The sequence below is a fragment of the Schistocerca nitens genome, chromosome 3, assembly GCF_023898315.1.
Source record: "Schistocerca nitens isolate TAMUIC-IGC-003100 chromosome 3, iqSchNite1.1, whole genome shotgun sequence".
Classification (NCBI taxonomy): Eukaryota; Metazoa; Arthropoda; class Insecta; order Orthoptera; family Acrididae; genus Schistocerca; species Schistocerca nitens.
This window is the reverse complement of record NC_064616.1, coordinates 779,265,606-779,291,404: the sequence shown is the minus strand read 5'-3', so window position 1 is coordinate 779,291,404 and position 25,799 is coordinate 779,265,606. Positions and strand designations below refer to the sequence as shown.

The 25,799-nt window shown below is 40.2% G+C and overlaps 1 protein-coding gene across 6 annotated transcripts in view; it reads left to right on the top strand.

The window, feature by feature from the left end:
• Positions 1–25,799, top strand: part of LOC126248788 (inner nuclear membrane protein Man1) — a 374,228-nt gene that overhangs the window by 311,592 nt on the left and 36,837 nt on the right. For all 6 annotated transcript variants that reach the window (XR_007545538.1, XR_007545537.1, XM_049950169.1 and 3 more), the window contains exon 10: positions 3,564–3,748. Coding sequence is in view for 4 of the 6 variants with exons in the window: in XM_049950169.1 (XP_049806126.1) it covers positions 3,564–3,748 (185 nt within the window). In the remaining 2 variants the exon portion in view is untranslated. The remainder of the gene's footprint in view (positions 1–3,563; positions 3,749–25,799) is intronic.

The window sequence follows — 25,799 nt, the reverse complement described above, 5'->3', positions numbered from 1 at the left end:
GAATGGCTGCAGACAGTCTCCAAGCAGCAAAACATAACCATTTCCAGTGAATTATCGGTTCAGTTGGACGAAGGACCCACTCCATTCTATGTAAACACAGCCCCCACCATTACAGAGCCACCATCAGCTTGCACAATGTCTTGTTGAAAACTTGGGTCCACAGCTTCATGGGGTCTGCGCTACACTTAAATCCTAACATCAGCTCTTACCAACTGAAATTGGGACTCATCTGACCAGGCCATGGTTTTCCAGTCATCTAGGGTCCAACTGAGATGGTCATGAGCCCAGTAGAGGTGCTGCAGGCGATATCGTGCTGATACCAAAGGCACCCGCATTGATCGGATGGTGCCATAACTTATTAATAGCAAATTTTGCTGCACTGTCCTAACAGATACATTTGTTGTACATCCAATATTGATTTTTCTGGTTACTTCATGCAGTGTTGCTTGTCTGTTAGCACTGACAACTCTCTAAAAATGCCACAGCTTTCTATCGTTAACGCACTGGCCAACAGCCTTCACTTATCTGTGGGAGAGGTAATGCATGAAATGTGGTATTCTTGGCCCAGTCTTAACACTGTGGATCTCAGAATACTGAATTCCCCAGTGATTTCCAAAATGGAATGTCCCACGCATCTAGCTCCAGCTAATATTCCATGTTCAGAGTCTGTTAATTCCAGTCATGTAGCCATAATCACGTTGGACACTTTTTTTGCATGACTCGTCTGAGTACAAATGTAACCATGGTTGGATGTGCCAGGAGAAGGAAGTTGGTTCATCAAGAAAAATGATTGGCCTTAATGTATTAACGATGGTCTTTCCAATAAAAGTCGAGGAACATAATGATTTCCATGGCTTCCACAGTGCATAGTTAGCATGAAGATAAAACTGGAGAAATTGAAATGTACAGAAAGCCTTATTGAGTGTTTATTTCCATGTGGCAGACAATGGTAGTGTCTCTATCTTTTGCTGCACCCTTTGGTGGTTTGGACAATGCATAACTGTATATAAATTGTATAGGTTGGGCACTTTGTATATGTCTTTAGCTAGAAATTTCATTGGAAGGGGTACATTCTTTTCCTCTTCCATCTTGTGGTTGACGAGTCATCACAATCTTAAAATTCTTTCTGTTTTGCATCCATATTTATGTCAGTTGTACGTATGTGTGTTGGACTTATAATTAGGTCCCACAATGAGCATACTAGATCTGGGATTTTTATTAACTACTTAACGTGTATTTTTTTATCCAATTTACCAGGCACAGACAGACATAGTGTGTGCTGCAACCAAAAGCAACTGTGCAAGATTGATTGGAGTTACAAATAGCAACTTTATTAGTGCCAGTCTGCTGCTCAGTACTGCTTTTATACAGTCTGTTATTGTCTATTCTTATACTACTGTTTGTATCCTGTCGCATATTTTTTCAGTATAATTTTATTTCATACCTCAATTGACTTAATCTCTTACCCACATTTCCACTTCGCTTTGCCTTCATACCACTTGCAGATTAATTTAATTTGTGACACAAGGTTGCACAGGAAGCCTGCAACCATTATATGATTGAAATTGCTTCAAGTCACTAAGTAAAAATTTAATTGAAGCATTACAGGCATGGCCCAACATTAGATTATATGTCAAGAACAACACCACAATTGTCATACAAGCATGAATTAAAGATGACATATTAAGTGCAAACCCACTTAGGTTCATAGACAACAAGTTTACATACCAGAAACAAACTTGATATAGAGTATCCTGTCAAGTGATAACTCCGCTGAAATTGATGCTCAACTGACAGCAGACCACAGTAACAAGCAAGTTAACATTACATACCACTGGGTGACATGGTTGTAAGAGCACAAGAACCATGTGTTACAAAATTATGTAGCTTTAGTAGAATGTATTAATTTCTTTAGAGTGCATAAACAGAATATTAAATTACACCAGCCCTATATATGTGAGTATGTAATATATCCAATATAATCCTCTGTACAATCCATTAGTTCTGTCAAGGCAGGAAGAGGCACAGATGCATATGCACAAAGGCAGAGGGAGGAGGTGCGAAGTTGGAAATTATCTCTGTGTTAATTTGGTGTCATTAAAATGTTAATAAAGTCACAGCACATTAAAATATTGTAAAGTTACAAAGACCATTAAATAGAAATAACAAAATTTATTTACCAGGCATTATGAGAGATCACCTGTTCTGTAATGTACATTAAAAAAGAAATGAGCTGGATGCTGTAAAATGAAAACTGCGGAAAGGTTCATGAGGTCATTGATTGCAGAGGGAGGTGTGGTCCTGATAAGAGCACTGCCACTGGAGGGTTACAGATGCATACTCACATAACATGACAAAGTGACCACGCACGCACATCGATAACTTACTGCTCTCTGTCATGTTGAACACAGTGAAACGCAGATTTCAGAAGAAGAGAAAAGGGGCGTAGTACTCTCCCTGACAATGGAAGAAATGCAAGAAATGGAAATTCTTTGAAGAATGGCACAAATGTACAGAGAGCACTGCATGTCTGTTGCAAAGGTCAAGACATGGCAAAGCGTTCAGGATAGGAAGGATGTCATTTGCCAGTGATGCGTGATCTGAAATGTCACGCCGCCTAACCGATACCATTGTCCAGACAGGCAAGTGACAGTAGTGGCCATTGCCACAGAAGTCAGATTGAACATTGTAAGTATTCACACCATTGTTAAGGACAGATTGAAATGTCACAAAGTGTGCACCCAGTGGGTGCCTCGCAGTCTTCACTCAGCACGGCAGGCATATTGAATGGGATTCTCTGTTGAGCCTCTGCAGTGGTGTGCTGAGGAAGTGAATAAGTTCGTGTCACATGTGGTCACTGGAGAAGAAACATTGTGTCATCAATATCAACTGAGTCAAAACTGCAGTCTCCAGTGGAAGCATGCAGGGTCATCACCAACAGAAAAATCCAAGGCCATCCATGTATGTAAGAAAAGGTTATGCACACTAGATAAGGGTCCCTTTATTTACTTCTTGCATCATGGGACAACCGTGAATGTACATTAATACTCACAAACCATGACCAGGCTTCACAAAGCGATAAAATGGAAATGGATAGGGTAGCTCACCCACAGGGTCGTTCTGCCTCGCACTGTTACAAGACTCCATACAACAAACAGAGTCAAGAAGCTCTTGCAAACATTCAAATTGGAGGTCCTCAGTCACCCTCCATACTTTCCAGACCTGTCTCCCTGTGATTGTGCCATTTTTAGTGAACCAAAGAAGGTGCTAAGAGGCACATGATTCACCTTGGATGAGGACATCAAGCAGTACATTTGGAACTGGTTCAAAGTGCAGCTGGAGGAGTTTTATGAGACAACCATTCACCACCTTGTGTGACAGTGGGACAAGTGCCCCAGCAGTGCTAGTCAGTACCTTTGAAATAAAGTTACACATTTCTTTTTACAGGCCTCTGGCTCGTGTATTTTTAATCCTCCTTATAGCAGCAGTTAAACACACATAAATCCACATTTACACTTGTCCATTGTTTACCTTATGTTAGGTTAAAAACTTTGTTATTACAGCGAGCATGGTGAAGACTGGCCAACATTTATTCGAGACGCCATACTAGAAAAGTGTGAGGGAGTGGCCATCCTTCATCTCTTTGTTGACAAAGCTTCTCGTGAAGGATGTGTGTATGTGAAGTGTCAGACACCAGAAGATGCAGGCAGAGCGTATTGTGCACTGCATGGCTGGTGGTTTGGTAATTGTAAGTATACTACGCATTTCTTTATTTACTGTTACTTCCTGTTGCTAGCAGATGTATATAATATTTTGCTGTCTAAACTCTTAAAAGTGCACACACATTTATTTATTGATATAATTAACAATAAAATGCAAGAAACTGTTGAAACATTATTCCTCATATATTTTGTATATCATTTTGTTGTGTGAAAATAACTGCTGATGAGTTTAATTTTTGTTTCATATTTGGTTTAGTATATTTGACCACATTATCCTTTCAAGCTCAGAGCCTCATTGCTGACATTTCTATGTCTTGTCCTGTTTCCCTGTACTCATTCATGCATTCTCCATGGTTTTGTATGGCTTATGTCATCACTTTTGCATATCTTTGTACAAGGGTCATTAAGAAAGTTTTCAGAAACTACTGCAGATTGTAGCATTTCCTGAAATTTGTGCTCACCTTTGCTCAAAATACTCTCCTCCACCACTGTAACTCCCAAACCACTTAGTGGTATTTCCAATCATCAAAAGTGAAGGTAGCATCCAGTGTACCTCAAGGCTGCTGTTGAAATTATTTGTAATTGACATGACGGATAACCTACAATGCTGTTTGGAGATAAAATAGTTGTGTGCAAGGAGATGACAGCATTAGAGTGCAGAGAGGCTTGGAGGTGATCAGTGCCTGGTGCAGTGGTTAACAGTGTTTGATTTCTTTTAACACGTGGTATTATAGCTCTCTACAGATCCACCAGTTCAAATTTCATGACATTCGTCTCCAGACTTGGTACAGTGCTATAAGCTGGGACTTAAGTTAATTTTGTGTTAATGGATCTATTTAAGTTGTACGACCTGAAGAGTCTCATTTTTCTAGGTACTACATTGTGAACCAACCTTCAACACTGATACTTTCTTCACAACCAACCATATTTTTATTCTGAGAATTCTCTACTCTCCAGGTAACTGATTCTGAGGTGAAAAAAATGTTTACGCGTCTACTTAGGCCAGACAGCCTGAAGCAGACAACGTTTTTTTCATAGAGCACAGGGAAACAGTAGGAGGCTTATAGATAATACCTTCACAGATTGTTCTCTAGCTGGAGGGGTAGAGTATGAGGAAAATTAGCAATGGACTCTGAGAACACAATGCAGAAATACTAGCATTGAAATGATCAAGTTGATCATGTCCCAAAGTAGTAAAGAAAGGATTTAGTGAAATGATCCCACTAGAAATGCGGGCACTGAAAGCCTGTCTTGTTGCCAAGTAGTTACAGTACAGATAACTTGAATGATTAACATTATACATTTCTACAAACCACCTTCAAATTTTTTGACAGTTATCATTTTCCACTGTCAGTGCGGATAACTATTGGCATTATAAAAATGTGTAGCATGAAACTAATATGTATCATAATACAATGAACAGTCGCAGCAGAGTTCAAGAATTTCATCGTAGTCAGTCCTACAAATTACGGAATTGTAAGAATAAAATTAAAACTATGTGGTAGGTTGTGAAAAATTATCAATGTGGAAGATTACTTCACAACATATTACATAGAAGAATGAAACTATTAGTGATTCATATTAGTTCTACAAAATTTAATAACCACTTCTTGTCAGTAGTTGGCAAGTTCAATTATAATTTCAAATTCTGCATTTTAATATTGACAAAACTAATATTTTTACTTCCAAGCTAAACAATTGTGCTGTAACTTATAGATCTAGAGGTAAAAGCTTTAGGGTTTGGCCTAGTTATGTACATCAAAATGGATCCTGATGACACACTCTGCTCTTCAAAACTTAAGGATGGGACAGATTAAGTAATGTAATACCTGAACTACTCAGTGGCAATAAATGAAACTGAGAGCATGTTGCCAGAAGTCTCCCAGTCATGCACAGAAAGTTGGGCATCATATGGCATGAAGTCAGTGTGACTGTAGCACCGAATGCGACTAGCCCCACAACACATGGCAGTTGAAGGAACAGTGAAGGGCAGTGTGTGTCAATCCACTAACAGTTCCAGTGCGCTGTGGTAGTTGTCTTTGTTACAACGTAGCCCGGAGACAGCATTCGGGTGAATTCACTTGGGGAAGAATTATCAGGAAAGTGGAAGAAGGATGAAGTATGACAAGTGTAGATCAGGGTTTTAGTATTTCTCATAGCATTGTTTCACATTCATGGGGGAGTGTTCTGAACCATGGGTACTGCTGCCCGAAAGAGAGGAAGTGGTTGGCCATGGTCATCTACAGTAGCAGATGACTGCTACATTTTGAAAGCAGCAAGAAGGTATCCACATCAAACAGCTGGTGCAATAGGAACCGCATTTAACAGAACTGCGAGGCGCGCAATCTCATGCTCCACAGTGGCTCAGTGAATCGGGCTAACGACCAGTATGTTGTGTACCATCGACACCCACACATCAGCGGCACTGATTCAGATGGTGCCAAGAGCATAGGCATTGGACCAATGAGGTATGGAGTCATTTGCTCTTTTTGGATGAGAGTAGATTCAGTTCAAGTAGTTATTCTCGGCATATCTCATATGGCTTGAGGTTGTAACACATAATGCACTCATGAACATTGTCACATGTGATAGTTTTGGTGGTCCAGGTATTAACAGTGTGGGTTTTGTATCCCGCCAGGAAGGAGGTACGTGGGTAAGAGCAGGAAAAGGTGGAAATATCTCTGTACTGCAGTGTGAATTAAAATCACCTTTACTTTAGCAACAAGAGTAATACATAACTTTGCCCTGAGATGCGAAGCTGAAGCGAAGTGTCCTGGCTGTATGCTCATGATCAAATGGGGTGAGTCTACAGTCGTGCTCGTAGAGCTGAACAGCGCCTGCTAGAGGGCGCTATCGTCGTCGTCTGTCGTAGTGCCGACTTAACTGGCACTTAGGCCGTGGCATCGTTGCTATCGATACCACGTCCCTCCCCCCTGAAACGACGCACCGTCGTCGAGTATGGCTTCTGATGGCGGGTGGAGGGACCCAGGGGCGGCGCAGCAATGGGGGTGGACAGCAGAACTGCTGGGGCGCGCTCTCCACCTGTGACCCCAAATTGCTCACGAGGGGGCAAGGAAAACGCCCCGTGGAAAACTTGCCCAGGTCGTGCACCGCCACTGCGTATGCTCGGATGAGGAGGTGGAGCAATGACCTCCATGGGCGACGGCGGCGGCAGCGTGATGGCAGCCTCAGCATCCATTGATTGCGGCGGCGGCGAGAGGCGCTCGTCCGGTGCAGGTGACCGTACCGGCAACGGGCGACGACGGCAGGCATGCCCGCGGAGGCATGAGCGGCGGAGGCGCCATCGGTGGAGTCGCGGGCTGAGGCGGCGTGAGCCGCGAAGCCTCCAATTCTGCTGGAAAACCGAGCATGGCACAAACGAATCTGGTTCCGGTGTCGCTTGACAGTGCCGGAGGGACCAGAAATGAGAAATAAGGCATGGCCAAGCTGGCGAAGAATGCGCCCCTGCTCCCAGCGCTGCCTGCCAGAGAAAACGCGATAGAACACCAAATCATGCGGCGCCAAGCCAGAACAAGGCGAAGCGCATGGCGGTGGGTGCAATAGTTGCAGGAGTGACCGATGGGCGCGGCCATGTAGCAATTCCTCTGGGGAATGGGTGCCGCGTGGGTGAGAGCGATAGGAAGCAAGGAAAGACCAGAGCGCGCGCTCGTGAGAGTGCATGGCACACAACTTGCTCATCTGTGGCTAATAGTACACACAAAGTGTTCAGCCTCGCCGTTCGACTGGGGGTGGAATGGGGCTGAGGTCAGGTGGCAAATGCCGTTAGCAGCACAGAACACTTCAAACTCTGAGGACATGAAATGGTGGCCATTGTCATTGACAATAACTTCAGGAAGGCCCTCAATGCAGAAAATAGACGTCAAAGCCCGAATAGTACTGGCAGTCATAGTGGAAGACATAGGTACAACAAAAGGAAAGTTGCTGTACGCATCAATAACTATCAACCAGCGGGTGTCCCAGAACGGACCTGCAAAATTAACATGAATGCGCTGCCAAGGCGCAGTAGGAGTTGGCCACGCAAAGAAGCGCTGTCGGGGAGCAGATTAATGCTCCGCGCAAGAGCGACAATTAGCAAGCAAATTCTCAATTTGTCTATCAATGCCGACCCAAGTGGAGTCACGACGTGCTAATTCCTTCATCCGCACTATACCCCAATGACCAGCGTGCAGTAAACGGAGGATTTCCAACTGCCACGAACGAGGTACAACCACACGGAACTGATCATTGCCAGTTCGCAACAAGATAACACTGTGGTGTACAGACAAGTTGTGATGTTGCGCAAAGTAACATCGAACGAGTGGATCACGAATCTGTGTAGCACATGGAGGCCATTGAGTGCGAATGTACTGCAAAAGAATCCGCAAAGAAGCATCGGCAGCTGTCGCGGAAGCAATGCGACGAAAATGCACCGGAAAACCATCAGCTGATTCCTTATCTTGCGAATCAATAAACATGCAGGACAATTCGGAAGAATCAAACTCTTCGTCAGGACTGATAGGGAGACGAGACAAAGCATCACCATTGCCATGCTGGGCCGTAGGCTGAAACAAGATTGCGTGATTGTAGTTAGACAAAAACAAAGACCAACCTTGCAACTTTTGTGCAGTACGGGTTGGAACTGGCTTTGACGGGTGAAACAACGATATCAAAGGCTTATGTTCAGTGACCAAATAGAACTTGCGACCGTACAAAAAATCATGAAACTTAGTTACTCCATATACAATAGCTAAAGCTTCTTTCTCGATTTGAGAATAGTTTCGCTGGGCAGAATTGAGCAATTGTTACGAATAAAATACACTATGTAATCAAAAGTATCCGGACACCCCCCGAAAACGCGATTTTCATATTAGGTTCATTGTACTGCCACCTACTGCTAGGTACTTCACATCAGCGACCTCAGTAGTCATCAGACATCGTGAGAGAGGAGGATGGGGCGCTCGGCGGAACTCAAAAGCGATTGGGAGATCGACAGAATTAATGCGGTGTGAGAGAACCGCGCCAATGCCGTGGGAAGATGCATCGACAGCCAAAACAACTGATTTGGAGGGATCGAAAGGAATCGAACAGCGATCACTCAGCAAAGCAGATTTGAGCTTGTGGAAAGCAGCATCACATTCCGAAGACCAAACAAAAGGAACGTTCTTATGCTGAAGGCGATGCAAAGGCGCTGCAATCTGCGGTGCATTTGGTACAAATCGAATATAATATGAAATTTTGCCCAACACAGACTGAAGTTCTTTTAAGTTCCTGGGTGCTGGCAAGTCTCTAATTGCACTGAGATGTGACTGCGAGGGGTGGATACCCTATCTGTTAATCATATGTCCTAAATACTGAATCTCAGTTTGAAAAAATTTGCACTTGTCTCTGTTACACTTCAGTCCTGCCTGCAAAAGTACAGTAAATAAGGCATGCAAATTCTGCAAATGTTCGTCAGGGGTGTGACCTGATACAACTATATCGTCCAGATAATTGGAACAACCAGGGACCGTGGCACACATCTGCTGCAAGTAAGACTGAAAAATAGCAGGAGCCGAAGTACAACTGAACAGAAGGTGGCGAAACTGGAACAATCCAAGGTGGGTGTTGATCACAAAATAGAGCTGCAACTGTTCGTCGAGCAGAATCTGAAAGTATGGGTCCCGCAAGTCAATCGTGGAAAAGAATTTTCTCGCACCCAGCTTATCAAAAATGTCTTTAGGACGCGGTAAGGGAAAAGTAGCTACCACTGTCTGGGGATTTACTGTAGACTTAAAGTCAGCACAAATACAGAGATGACCATTTGGTTTCTTCGCACACACTATAGGTGAAGCCCATGGCAAAGCAGAAACAGCTTCAATGACACCACTGTCTTGCAAATGCTTAAGTTCAGAAGCTACGGTGTCGCGCAGTGCATGCGGTACCGGCTGAGCGCGCTAGAAAATAGGCATGGCATTGTCTTTAAGTACAACATGCACTGCAAAGTCTGTGGGCCAACCATGCCACGAAAGCAGTTTGGACATGATTTCAGGTTCTTAGAGGGTGCCTCGGTTGAACCATGTTGGCGTGCACGTGAGCGGCGCAGCGTAGCTGGGGCCAGGCGGAAGGGCACGTGTTGTGCCGCGCTAACAGTACACACATCCGGATCACGTCGAACGCGGATGTAGCCATGTCTAAAGTATCTTGTCTGTCTAGCAAGTCCACTACTTCCTGCAAAGACTGGTTCTTAAATCTGAGGATTTGTTCATGGATGCGGTGATCAGCCACATTCTGCTCATTAGCGTCTCTAATCATTATATCCACATATGAGCGTCCACATGAGCAGTTAAAGTCATAATCAGATGTCAGTCCCTGAAGGTCCGCTAACCACGATTTATTGGACTGATTAGGGCCACGCCGGAGACGAAAGAATTTGTAGCGTGCAGCTACCACATTCACACTATCACGCAAGTGGGAGTTCAAAGCATCAATCACCTCGTTGTAAGTTTTAGTTTCTGGGAGGGTGGTGGGAAACAATTTCATGAGCACACGGTGTAACACAACACCCACGTTGGCAATGAAAAAAGCAAGCCATTCTGTACCTGGTACATTGTAACCTGCAAAGTCTGCCTCGAGTTGGGCGATGTATTCCAGCCAGCGTTCAATGTCAGGATTGAAGGCACGAAATGGCAGTGCCGTCAGTGACGGCGTCTGTACAGGCGGTGGCATCAGAGGCGCCGAAGTAGCTGCAGTTTGTAGTGTGACCAGTCCATTTATGGCAGCAAGCAGCAGCGTCATTTGCTGAGCCTGAAAACGTACAAGATTGGACAGCAAAGCCTGTTCCTGTGGCGAAGCCATGGTGTACACAAATGAAAGTCTTATACTGAAGCTAGCACGAAAAGTAAGCAGTATCGAGCAAAAAAGGAAATGATAGGGGAAACTTCGTCGCCAACTTTTGTATCCCGCCTGGAAGGCGACGCGTGGGTAGGAGCAGGAAAAGGTGGAAATCTCTCGGTACTGCAGTGTGAATTAAAATCACCTTTACTTTAGCAACAAAAGTAATACATAACTTTGCCCTTAGGTGCGAAGCTGAAGCAAAGTGTCCCGACCGTCTGCTCTTGATCAAATGGGGTGAGTCTACAGTCGTGCTCGTAGAGCTGAACAGCGCCTGCTAGAGGGCGCTGTCATCATTGTCCGTCGTAGTGCCAACTTAACTGGCACTTATTTTGTTGCTATCGATGCCACAGTAGGGAGGCTTGATGTTTCATGGGCATACTGACCGCCAAATCTTTGAACATTGTACATTCACCAATCAACGTTATTGTGACACAGCGTTCCTTCCTCGCGTGTGTCTTTTCAGGGGTGTGTTTGACCCTGATTACATTTTTGTGAATGATAATGCATGACTTCACCAAACAGCACAGGTGGAGCAGCTCCTTGAATAAAAGGATATTCTTCGTATGGACTGGCCTGCTCATTCTCCAGACTTAATTGCCATTGAGCATGTGTGAGATGCAATGGGGTGGCGTATTGCAGCATGTCTACATGCACCAACAACCATTCAGCAGTTGTCAACTATACTGGTGAAGGAATGGAATACTCTACCACAAAAACTTCTTATTAGCTATGTGATCAGCATGGAAACAAATTGCAAAGCAGGCAACCACACAGCATATTAAAAACCATGTTCAACTACCTAGTATTGCCGTGGTTCAGAAATATCGTAAATCCAGGGCTGATGCGCAGAGCAATCTGAGTTGTAGTGGGGAGGTGGGTAGTCTCCATGTGACCCATGTTCACATTTCGTGATTTTGCTGTTTCCTCTGTATTTACTGCTCTCACATCAAATAAAAACAGAACGGATTTCTGTGGCCAGGAGTTATCAAGTGCATTAAAATACATTCACATAATTACGCAAACTAAAATGTGTAATTAGCATTAATCACTTTGCAGAACACTAAAGTTTTTTTGGTCGGTTTGCTACAGAAATTTGGCTTTTATTAATCTTTTCCACTGAGGCAGTCAATTTATTTGAAGCAAAGTGTTTAATTCCACACTATTGACTAGTTTCAACTGTTCAATGCATTTCAAGTGCACATTTTCATCTTCTAGCATGTATGGCATTATGCCATAATAAAGAACCAAATACGAGATATTACAGTACTGGAACTCCAAGAAAATTTAATCCCGAAAACCACATTTAAAAGCTAGGTCTAGGTCTAGGTCTACTTCATTGCGAATCTGGACTTACGAATGTGCACTTTAAACAGAATTATGCATTTTAGTATGGTTCATGTAATTCTGATGCTCTTGGATTATCCTCTGATGTCTTGTTTCTTTTATGACATAATGTAAGATCTTTTAATGTTTTATAAGCACGAACATACGGGCTTCCTGCATCATCGTAGCCGCGCAAGCGCAGAGATGCCTGTTGTCTGGCGCTCCCTGGCAACTGTTGGATTAAACCTGTTTCTAACAGGTCGCGGGAAAATATTGCAATTGGTGGTTTACTTTCAAAGTAAATTTCCTTTTACCCAAGTTGAACTGTGTGCAAGAATGTACGATAAATTTCTTAAATCACAGAGAGTTTGACTCTTATTTAAAAATCAACTCTTTAATGGCGAGTCATTTAGAAGAATTTCAAGCCCAGATGATGACATTTATGTCGTTATTAAAAAATTTTCTGCCACATTTGTGTGATGTAAAAGAGTAACACGCACAAACAAGATCAACCATATATATGAAAAGTTAGCTTCTCTTGCAGCTTATTAATCTTCGAGACCAATATTATACATGAACGCTTTGCTTTTATTGTAGCAACAGTATGTATATTAATTTAAACCATTAAATTTTGCTATTCATGTGTTCGTGCTAGTTAACAGTAATATTGCTATTGGCTGACTATCCACTGTCATTGGCTGGCGAGATCGTGTGACTTGAGCTATGACTGGCTTACAAAAGCGCATCGCAATCTTATTTCGATGCTTTCGAAAGTAAAATGCAGTGTTTAGTCGAATTCAAATTTAAGCTTTCATAATACGAAAATACGCAGCATACATGTTACTGTACATGAAAGATCTTTCCAAAATGTGTTCTTTCACCCTGAGTTTTGTTTTCTAAAGTGCCAGGAAATTCTACACTGGTGTATAAAACCATAACAATTCAAAGGATTTATAAGTTTTACGTTTCTGACAGAAAGAATACTGTCACTTAACAAGGAAAAAGTGCATTTTTAACTTGTAAATCCAGGAAAAATCTGGGAATTTTTTCCTTGTCTGCATATACAACCTGTTATTGTATTTGAATAAAAGTGATATTCCTGCTTGAAACTTGCCGTCAGATCAAAACTGTGTGCCGGACCGAGACTTAAACTTGGGACCTTTGCCTTTTGCAGGCAAGTGCTCTACTGATTGAGCTACCCAAGCATGACTCACGACCCAGCCTCACAACTTTACTTCTGCCAGTACCTTGTCTCCTACCCTCCTATCTTCACAGAAGCTCTCCTGCAAAACTGGAGCACATGACTGTGAAAGGCAAAGGTCCCGAGTTCGAGTCTTGGTCTGACGCACAGATTTAATATGCCAGGAAGTTTCATATCGGTGCTCACACTGCTGTAGAATGAAAATTTCATTCTGACATTCCTGTTCGTTTGCTTATTTCTTTCGGTTATATTACTTACTATATTATATAAGTTCTTTCTACGTATGATTCAAGTTTCATCAATCTATGTTACTTGCTGGACACATCATGTGAAAGTTACAATTGTCCTTAAGTTGTGCATGCCATTGTATTTTAAAGACATTTAATTATGATCAGAAAAGGAAGAAACTATGTTGTGGTCTATAGTCTGTAAATTAGTTTGATGTTGCACTCTACATCGGTCTATCTTGTGCCATTCTCTTCATTCTGCATCACTACTGCAATCTATACTCAATCGAATCTGCTTTCAGTAATCAAGTCTTTAACTCCATCTACAACCTCCCCCCCCCCCCCCCCCCCATTTCCCTACTTCCCAACATTACCATATTAAGTAATTCTTGATGATGATGATGATGATGATGATGATGATGATGATGATGATGATGATGATATGATGATGATGATGATGATGATGATGATGCATGAGAATGTGTCCTAGCAACCTGTTCCTTCTTTTAGTCATGTTGTACTTTAATGTTTTTTCTGTTCCAGTTCGGTTCAGCACCTCTTCATCAGTTACTTGATCGACTCAAGCATTCCACTATAACACCACATTTCAAAAGTTTCTCTCTTCTCCTTCTGTCTGTATTGCTCTTAATAATCTCACTTAATCCTCAGGTAATTTTGACAGCAACAAAAAATTATAAAAACACACTATATCTCTTGTGAACTGAAGTTTCGTAATAAGCTTTTTTTAGTTACTGATCCTATACTTATTTCTTGTGAGATCAAAGTACGAATTAGTATCTTCTTTCTTTGCACCACCACCACAAAAATGTCAATATTATAATTTATCCAGTTCGTCTCCCTTAGTAAACTTACTGTCATGTTAAAGCTGTTAATAACCCCACCATTGGCTTCAAAATTATATTTTTCATACAAAAACTGAGGTACTAAACTGCTGACTGAAGAATGACAGAAATACTGTCATAAATTGCCATACTGACTCTTATTTGAAGTGTCTGGCAGCTGCTGTTTGATTAAGAATAGTTACCAGATTTCTTAACCACAAGTTCATCTTCAGTTTGTTTCAATTTTTAAAAATTTTTTGTTCATTTTAGTCAATTTTACAAAAAGGGATTTCCAGTTTCTTGTGTCTCAGATCTCAACTTTTCCTTCATCCAAAATCACCCTTCCTGTTGATTTGGGTGTAGTTCTCTCGTGTCTGCCTTGATGTCCATAATGTGTTTAATATTGGTGTCTGTCATACTGTTGATGATGTCCAAAGAATAGAATGTGTTTCTTCCCAGTTCCATTTCTTTGTAGATTGTTTCATTAGCAGTTAGTCTCCAGTGTTTATTTTCTTGGTATTTTTTGTTTATGCATATTCTGATTGTTCTTACTTCTATCTTGAGTCTTTTGTCCATTTCTGCAGTGTTGCTTTCTTTGAAAATGGTTTCACTATGCATTTGTTATTTTTATTAGTATAATGTTTTGTAATGTGTTTATTTTGTGGTTACTACATGTTTTATTGTTGTATATATTATTGGTACTATAAAATTCCTTTTACAATTTATTTATTTATTTATTCTGTTATGCCACATAAGTTTTCATAATGGGAAGTTACATGTTATGGTTTGTCCAAAATATTTAATTTTGTCAAAGCTTTTTAGTTGTTGTTTTGCTGTTATAAGTGAGGGTCACTCACTTCCTTTTCCAAAGAACATTTTTGACACTGATTTTCTTTGCTATTTCCAGCACTGATTTAACTTGGCGGGTTTCCGAAATGGTGTTGGTTAGGAGAGCAAGGGCATCAGTAAATCTCAGGCAGTTTAAATTTATGTTGTCTTTGGGTCTTACAACTTTGATGTTCTTAAAGTTAACATTGTACCTTCCTCTCATTGTGTAAGGTGATATCCAAAGGTTGCTGAAATTTGAATTTTGAGCTCAGATGGTTATGAACACTGAAATATCCATAGGTATTTCCCCACACGTCCTTCTTGAATCAGTGTGGGAAATGGTTGTGTTCTTGGTGGTTTGGTTGGTTGTTGGTTGAGCATATTTCCTCTGTCATGCAATGGTTAATCTAAAAGAGCAGCATTTCTGTGTAAAGCTTTATTCTGAATGTGGGAAAAACTGCTGTAGAAATGCACCAAATGTTGAAACTAGCTTCTGGAGACAGCTGTAGGTCAGGCACAGACCTACTGGTGGTATAAATTTCGCAAAAATTGGCAAACATTGAATGCTGATGACCACCATTCCGGTTGGTCACCAGCTGGCATTTTGTCAGAAAATGTTCAGTGAGGGATCTCATTATGAAGACCATAAACAGACCATCTAAGACTTCTGCAATATCTTAGGACTATGTGACTGTACATAAAAACATGGTGTCAGAAGAACTGAACACAAGGAGGACTGTGCTTCAAGATGATCCGTAACAGTGTTTATTTTCGTGATGAAATGAAATGATCGTATGGCATTGTTGGCCGGGAGGCCCCATGCGGGGAAGTTCGGCCGCCATATTGCGAGTCCTTTTTAGTTGACACCACTTCGGCGACTTGCGAGTCAATGATGATGAAATGATTTTTTGTTTATGTGTATTCTCATTGTTCTTACTTCTATCTATGTGTGGAAGTCTGCAAGGAACTTGAGCAACTTGTTCAAGGGTATCCAAACATTCAGAGGTTTTCATTGGTGTTGAAAGAATGTTGGGTACACAGATTATCCTGACACTAAACAGCAATCATCCCCATGGAAGAGTCTTCCTTCACTCCATCCTAAATAAAGTTTAACAAGTCAAGAATGACATTAAACTTTTGTTGATCTGTTTCACTTTCATATTGATGCTGTTGTTCATAGAGAGTTTGGCCCTCCTTACCAGTGGTCAATAAAAAATTCTCTCACAATCTTCCAAGATGTTAGGGAAGACATGGGGAGAAAACGTCCAGAGAAGTGGTGTACAAATGACTGTGTACTCCACCATGTTAATGCAGACATGCAGAGTATTATGATTTGTCTGTGATTATCACAATTTCTCGGCTAAACTTACAATCTTACAGGAGCCCCTGCTAAAATTATGGGAATTCACTATTTGATGTATTTTAGTAGTTTGATAACCCACTGTTTTTCGTTGCTTCATTTTGTGAACCAGTATTGTTTCAGAAATAATACAGTACCCTTTCGTCATATGTTTCATACCGACTCTGTAATATACACAAAAACTTCTCTACTACAGTGGTGCCTCTCTAACATCACTGTAGTTATGTTGCGATTTGGCATATTGATGTTCATGTCGTGACGTCACTGTTGAGTGTAAAGCAATTGACTAGCATTCAAAATAACTTGCACACTTTTTTAGTCTCTTTTAGGCCTACATATTTACTTTTCAAGGCTTACAATTAGGCTTCAAATTGAGACTTTTGCTGTCAGTAAAAAAAAAAAAAAAAAAAAAAAAAAAAAAAACACCTGGGGTAGGCCCCCATCCTACTCCTCAGTTCTCTTGTCTCTATTCCTAATAGTGTCTTTCCAAACTTGACATCTCTGATAATGCATTGTAGATAGTTAGCTTCATAAGTATTGGGAAACTATTGTGTTCTGCCTGTTACCATCTTGCCTACCATCATATTAAATTACTTCATGTGATAGTCTTCTGTTCCCTGGACCATGGTGACACAGGCTTCTTCACGTCTGGCTTGTATTTACATTTCTGACTAAAATTAATTGATTAATGCATCACGCATAGCAGATATTTTGTACCAAGCAGTATAAGCTCTCTTATCTTCCACTATTCCAAAGTCATCAAACTGATATCGTGAAAACTCCAAATTTTTTTTCTTCGCAATCAATCAAAATACCAGTAAATAGCTTATTCTGCTTTAAAACTGAGAATAAAGTTTTTCCATTCTTAGATTCAGTATCTTGACATCTTGATAAAATTTTATAACTACAGATTTTTCAAGCTTGGTATCGTCATCCCCATGCTTGAAAGAAATCTCTCTTGAACCTATTGTACAAAACACATTGGCCAGATTTATTTGATTTTACAAAATGTGGCCAAATGTCTGTCCAGTTTTGCATTTTTTCGTTACACTGCCATCCACTGTACTAACACTTCGGTGTTCCACAGTATTACTTTCTGAATAAGGTACAGTATTTTTCTCACTTTAACTTGAGATATCTTTCACACTGTTTAATTTCGGATTATCATTTTCTCCAGGCTTTTCTTTGTGGACAGTATTAACAGTTGCTGAAGAAACAAAGCAGTCCAATTTCTTGCTTTTTAAACAAACAACTAAAACTTTCCTTAGCAGCTAACACAGTGTTTTCAAATTATAAATGGACGAATATTACCACTGAACACAATGTAATGATTACTGAAGATAGCAGCAGTCTATACACAGTGCACACAGTATAGTCCTGGCGTGTTCCTTTGCATATGAACTAGCCCAAAATACCCTGATCACTGGAAATATAATGCACAAAACTTGAAGGGGACTTTCTGATTTTTTGTGGAGTGACTCATTTGAATTAAAAATTTCAGAGCACTCAGAGCTCCTAGTTATTAAGTAATTGTTTTTTGTTGTTATTTATTATGTAATTTTTGTTCTTTTTAGTAAATACCACGGAACTATGTTCTGGACGCATGCAAGCATTATCGCCACTTAGTATGCATGCAAATGGCGTGTCAACCAATTTTCTTAGTTCCCCCGGTAAATGGCTATCGCACTAGATGTGTACGTCACAATCTTTTGTAGACGGGTTCACTATGTGCTCTGAATCATTACAATCTATAAACCATTTGAGTTGCAAAAGATTGGTGGAAAGCAAACAGTATGTTTTCCTCTTTTTAGATATGAAATCGATAATGTTCATTTCCATAATTTTTTAGTACCTCTCCATAACACAGCAATAAAGGTGATAAATCCATAATAATTACAGACAATCCGTAATAGGTGGCAGCTATATAGTTGTAAAAATTAAGTACTAACAAAATGTCAGTTTGGTTTTCAGAAAGGCTTTTCAACAGAAAATGCTATATATGCTTTCTCTGATCAAATATAAATGCTCTGAATAACCAAACAACACCCGTTTGGATTTGTTATGATGTCTCAAAGGCTTTTGAGTGTGTGTTTCATGATGTTCTTGTAGATAACCCTAAGTATTGTGGTATGAGTGGGACAGTGCGCAAATGGTTTAATTCATATTTAAGTGGAAGAATACAGATGGTTGAAATTAACAGTAGTCTGCAAAAATCAGCAGAGTCCACTAACCTGGGGGAGGTATCCCGAATGATGTCTCATAGAGTTCAGTGTTGGGTCCCTTATTGTTCTTAATATACAGGGTGATTATAATTAAAGTTAACTTTCAAACAGCTATAGAAATAACACCACTGGTCAGAATGGTGTCACATTGCGACGGAATATTATCGGAGAAGGGGGGAAACTTATGGCAGAAGAAAAATAAATAGTTACAAAATGTAGCAATAGATGGTGCAGTAAGCATCATAATTTAGTAGTGGTCAACTACAAATGACAAATGAATCATACAACAATGCGTAAGGTGTAAGTTTGACGTTAAAGAAACTTCATTACTCAGTGTGCATGGGTGTAGAGGTGTGATACTGTTAGTTACATAAGCACATCTGATGAGAAAAATTGGTTTTTAGTTGCCCTGAGGCCAAAAACCACATAAAAAGCATCAATCACATCAGTTTTTAATTGTCCTGAGGCCAAAAATTGCATAAAAGGCCTCAGTCAAAATCAAATCAGATTAGTAATTTCCATGTGACTGGTGCAAAACGTCTTCAATATGCTGTCCATCGTTTTCTGCAACAAGTTGAAATGGAGAAATCGAGAAACAGCACTGATCAAAGTGTTTCCAGGATCACGTTCAGAATGTGTTGCACAATGCCTTCAATGCCGCTAAGTTTGCAAATGGAACACTGAAGACAACATCTTTTGGGTATCCCCACAGCCAAAAGTCACACAGATTAAGATCAGGTGATCAGGACGGTCAGGCGGTAGCGGAAATGGTGGGTGATAATTCTAGCATTTTCGAAATGGTGCTTCAGCAGCTGCTTAACTGGATTTGCAATGTGCGGAGGTTCACCATCTTGCATAAAGGTTATACATCCAAGCTGTTGGAGAGCTGGAATGAAATTGTTGCACAAAAGACACTCATAGTGCGTAACTGGTGACAGTACAGGTAACAGGAACGGAAGCACTTATCTCTTCGGAAAAAATATGGCCCTATGATAAATGATGCTGTGAACCCGCACCACTCAGTGACCTTTTCAGGATTTTCCGTTGCCCATATTCGACAATTCTGTGTATTGACATATCCTGTCAGATGGAAGTGTGCTTCGTCTGTCCACAAAATCTTCCATGGCCAATCATTGTCCACTTCCATGTGAGCAAGACATTCTAAAGCAAAGGTCTCTCTTGCTGGCAGGTCAACAGGAAGCAACTCGTGCACATGGGTAATTCTGAATGGATAGCAAAGAAGGATGTTTCATAGGATGCTCATGGGTATGTCCAATGTTCAAGCAATTCTCTGTGCACTACATGTCTGCACACCACCACTCGTCTCCTCGTGCATTGCTGTGGCCACTGCTTCCATTGACATCAAATCAATTCGTTTCCTCCCTCTACCAGGTTGCACACCAAAAGAACCAGTCTTTTTGAATGTCCAAATCATTTTCTCCAGATCCATAGCAGTCATTGAACCAAAGCCTTTTTTCAAACCCTTCAGTGTCTGGAACTTCTTCAGAGCGATGTGTGTACAGTCATTATTCTTGTAATACAGTTTTACAAGCATAGCGCTATCCTGCATTGAGACAGTCATGGCGAATGTCACAGATGCGAAAGAAGGAAAAGCTGTGTACCCAGCGTGTTTATACCAACTTCAGTGGGTCGTGCGCATGACAGGTGTTTTCATTTACGTATTCTGACATACAGCGCCATCTATTAATCAATTTTCACACTGTTTTTCTTCTTCTGCCATAAATTTTCCCCCTTCTCCAGTAATATTCCATTGCAATTTGATGTCATTCTGACCAGTGGTGTTATTTCTACAGTGTTTTGAAAGTTTAACTTATAATAATATTATAATCACTCTGAATATTAATGACTTGCCACTCTATATCATGAAGGTGCAAAGCTAGTTCTATTTATTGGTGACACAAGTTTAATAATCACACCCAGCAAACAAGAATTAGCCGATGAAATTGTAAATAATGTCTTTCAGAAAATTATTAAGTGGTTCTCTGCAAATGGACTCTACTAAATTTTGAGAAAATGCATTATTTACGATTCTGTGCAGTAAATGGCATAACAACATTGATAAATATAGACTTTGAACATTAGTCCGGTGCAAATGCAGAATATTCAAAATTTCTGTGTCTGCATTGATGAGAAATTGAATTGGAAGAAACACATTGATGATCTGCTGAAACGTTTAGGTTCAGCTACTTAAGCTATTAGGGTAACTGCAAATTTTGGTGATGAACATATCAGTAAATTAGTCTACTAAGCCCATTTTCATTCACTGCTTTCATATGGCCTCAAGTTTTGTGGAGTAATTCAGCAGTAAGAGAAAAGTATTCATTGCACAAAAGTGTGTAATCAGAATAATAGCTGGAGCCCGCACAAGGTCACCTTGCAGACATTTATTTAGGGGAAGCAAGATATTCACAGTATCTTTGAAATATATATATTCACTCATGAAATTTGTTATTTATATCACATCTCAGTTCAAAAATAATAGCAAAGTGCATAGCTACAACGCTAGAAGGAAGGATGATCTTCACTATTCTGGGTTAAATCTGACTTTGGTACAGGAAGGGGTGAATTATGCTGCCACAAAAATTTTTGTTCATTTACCAAATATTATCAAAAGTCTGACAGATAGCCAACCAGCATGTAAAAACAAATTAAAAGAATTTATGAATGACAACTCCTCCTACTCAGTAGATGAATTTTTAGATATCAAGTAGAAGTTGTAGAAGAAGAAGAAGAAGAAGAAGAAGAAGAAAAAATGCCGGCCAGAGTGGCCGAACAGTTCTAGACGCTACAGTCTGCAACTGCGCGACCACTACAGTCGCAGGTTCAAATCCTGCCTCGGGCATGGATGTGTGTAATGTCCTTAGGTTAGTTAGGTTTAAGTAGTTCTAAGTTCTAGGGGACTGATGACCTTAGAAATTAAGTCCCATAGTGCTCAGAGCCATTTGAACCATCTGAAGAAGATTATATTGTGTAAAGAAACCTTATGTAAAACTGACATGTTCCACATCATTATGAAATGCCATACTCATGATCTGTGGAACAAGTATTGATGTAATGTAATTGCAAAGTCGAGGTCTTCATGCAGACAGCTGCTTGGAGTTCCACTTATTATTGTCTGGCATTATTTGTTGTGGACTGAACACTTTGATAACAGGCTGTAAAATATTACATGCTTTGTAACTTTTGGGATTAAAAACCACACACACACACACACACACACACACACACACACACACACACACACACACACACACTTGAGAGAGGACTCGACCCTCTGGCAGGAGGGGCTGCGCAGTCTGTGACATGACACTTCAAACCATGCAGTTACTCTGCACGACTCATCTTTTTGTCTTTGATATTTGAGATGCCTGTATTTTTGCTGTATTTTTTGCTTACAGACTGCTTCCACAGTCTTTAATCAATAAAGTTTCTAGTTCAATCACTTTTTATTAATGATCACATGATTTCAATACTGTCCTGAATACTGTCAATACTGTCCTGAATAGCAGTTACATAAATCTTGTGCTGAAATTGGTGAAGTGATATCTTTGAATAATTTTCTCCATTGACTCTTTGTACATATGTGTTTGTTCAGATCTTCTGAGATAATGTTGTGCTTATTTCCCCACTACAGTATTGAATGCATTTGTAACTATAGCTGTCCATATTAACCTGAACATACAATTGTACATTTGTACCATTTTATTTGTGAGGTGGTGGACACTGAAAAGTCTACTCATTTATCTTGGCTACAGTTACTGATTCCTCTCACTCAACAGTAGTGTGTTCCTGGTGACATGGAAAATTCTGTAAAGTCTGATCACCATCAGCTATGGTAAGTTCCTGTTGGCCATTCAGCTTGCTTTGCTGACTACTTTACTGTACACTTACTCTGAAATCGTCAGTGTGAAATTCGAAGTGTGCAAACTACCATTGTAAAATGAGAGTCCAGATTAATTTCTGTATATTACTTAATATCAAATACACCTGAAGAAGCATTTTAAAACTAGTTATTAACTGCCCATAAATTAATTTAAAAGTTCTTTAATGGAAAATTCTCATAATCATCCATAACATATATAGCAAATGCACAGAAAAATTAAAGTTTACCATGGCAGAGTGTACGGGGCAGTCAAATGAAAACTGAACACCCACCACAGTGGGACCATGCAATGGTTCCATTCAAAAGATATCACTACAAGTTTTAAGACTTTCATCCCACTGGGAGATGAAACGACCAATTCCAGTTTTGTAGAACACAGTCGGCCACCGACAAGTGCACAACCGCATCCACGCTTGCACTACCTCGTCCGACTGAAACCAACATCTATGCTTGTCTTTCTTCAAGTGGCCAAAGATGTGAAAATCCCACAGTGAAAGATCTGTATGGTGTGGAGGATGTTGCAATGTTCCCCAACAAAATCGCTGAAGCATAGTCGTTACATGATTGGCATTGTTGGGATGGGCATTATCGTGCAACAGGATGATTCCATCTGACAACATTCTGACAGCCCAAGGGTAAATGGCAAAGCCAACAGTGGAAACATCCCACATCTCCCCTGCCACCCAAAACTGTCCACACAACTTCTGGTAAGGTCATGACAGCTGCCTTCTTAGAGTGCAACGGCCCTCTGTCCTTTGAGTACCTTGAATGTGGAAAAACAATCAGTTTGCAGTGTTATGAAGACATTTTTCAGAAACTGCAGTGTGCCATTAAGTCAGTGTGCCCAGGAATGCTGTATGATGGAATCATCCTGTGGCACAAGGATTTTCTGCCTATATTGTAGAAGTTGGTTATGAAACTTCGAGCTAAAGAGTTCTGTCTCATCAGCAGCATGTAACTCCACCATTGAGAAATGCTGTAGTAGGGCTATCATATGTCCACATTTTTCCAGGCATGTCCTCTTTTTAAGACCTGAAATTTGCATTTGGAAGGAGTTTTAAAATTTGTTAAAATGCCTGGAATTTTGATTTGCCTAAGTTCAGAGGTGAATTATGTGACAAATTTTCAGTGTAGTGTGTGGCGGTGGCAACACTTAGTTATGTAATAAGCAATTGTTAAAGTCCGCATGCAATGTTATGGCCCCTACCTGCATTGTTATGATTGTTACGTGTCAGTAAATTTTATCCTGTAACCAGACTCTGCCAACTTTGGTGACCTAACAGTGTTACAAAAAGATCAGTTTAATTTCAAATTCAAAATTACTTCAAACAAGTACCTCATTTGATCGTAAGTTTTTTACATTGTGCTTTCTCGAATCCTTGTTACTACCTTGTGTAATTTGTGCCACAGTAGGTGGTTGTTAAACTTTTCATGACAAAATTAATTAAATTTTTTCATATTACTGTAAAAATTTGTTTCCTGCTTTTGGAATACATATAGAGTCCGGCCATGTTTCTAAATTTCGATAGTTCTTTATAGTTTTATGATTATTGTAAGTGGGACATATATATGTCCTGCTGGACTTGAGAATGAATAAATGGTTCCCTAAATTTTTCCTTCTTGAGTCCAGTGGGTCATATGCTTATGTCTCACTCAAAATAATTTTTTTATAGGGATTATGATCTGTGTTTTTTTTTTAACTATTGCTGGATACATGGTGCTACTTTGCAGTAGCTACATACGAAATTAGTCTTTACCTCTTCCTTCTATGTGCAGCATTGTCTGTGTTGCCGCCTTGTGCTCCTTGCTGGAAAATGTTTTCCAGCTGCATGTAAGTGCACAACATAATCCATATAAAGGGGTGTGCATCTGCAGTAAAATTGCTAAATAATAAGTCAGTTACAGTTTTATCAACCGCTCATCACTCTAAAGATAAAAGATTTGTCATAAGAAAAACTAGAGATAGTACAAACTCAGTTATATCCTGCCCTGCATCCATAGCAGAGTACACAGTTGTAATGGGAGGTGTGAATTGGTTTGACCAGTGGAGAGAAAGCTGATATGCTATTGGCAGTAGGTCACTCAGATGATTATTTTCTTTTGGACATTGCAAAAGAAAACAATTTCATCATGTGTAACTGTAATAATGAAGGTAAATGGGACCGACTTTCCTTTCATTTTGCTCTTATAAGGCAGCTTTTATCTGTAAGAAATATGAAGAGAAAGGGAAGGCAAGCATTCATTACAAATAAATAAATAAGCAGGAGTCTGAGGAGTTTTCCATTTTATATCAGATCAGAGGAAATAAACTATGATACAGCAGAGAATAAAATAAATAAGTGTAAAAAATGTAGACACATATATGAACAAATGGCAATGGAAATTTTCTACACACACTGGCCCTAAGGCAACATCACGAATTGAATTTAAAATTTTTTATCAATAAATATGTGCACAAATCTTTGTATTTCTAGCAAACAATGCAAAAATGACAATAAGTACATTTACTGGGCTTATTTATCGCAGACAGGAAGAAACCGTAAAACCACCAAAGCACAAGGCACACAATGCGCAACCCCACAACTAAGCAATATCTTGCCCATTAGGTGCCAAACAATGAGCCTGTTGGCTCCAAACAGTTCATACATTCAGTGCTAGACTGCAGCACCATACAGATGTGATCACATGAAATAAATTTGTATGTGAGACACATGAAAGGGTTAAGAAGTGAGAACCAGGCCTGTGTTGTTAGTGCTGAGAAAGATGGTGGAAATTTTCCCCCTGCACCACTCTCCTCCCAGTGACAATCCACATTCTGTTTCCCTACTGTCCATCCATCTCCCAAAGATAAGGTTTCATAATGTGCACAGATGTTCCCAGTCATCGTGTGGCCGTAGTTTGAAGTGTGCATTGGTGTTTAATAAGATATTAAATTTGTAACAAATAAGCCTAAAAGAAAGTGCAATTTTACTATACAACTGCAAAAGTTATCCTGGTTTTAGATGTGGCAGGGATCAATTCGAATGTGAGCATGTGGTTTGTAAATCCGGTACATAATGCCTGTGGGAAACAAAGGAGGGCAAGATTTACAAATACATTTGGAGTCTGAAAAGCACAAAAGAGCTATCTGAAGAGAAGTATCATCTTCAAAGTTAACTCAATTTTTTGCAAAAACAAGGTGTAAAGAAGGAGAATAGTGTGTGCGCTGAAGTTACTTTTAATGTTTCGTACTGTGGAGCACCGTAACAGCTATAAAGTGATGGACTGCCCAACTAATGTGATAAAATCCTTATTTTC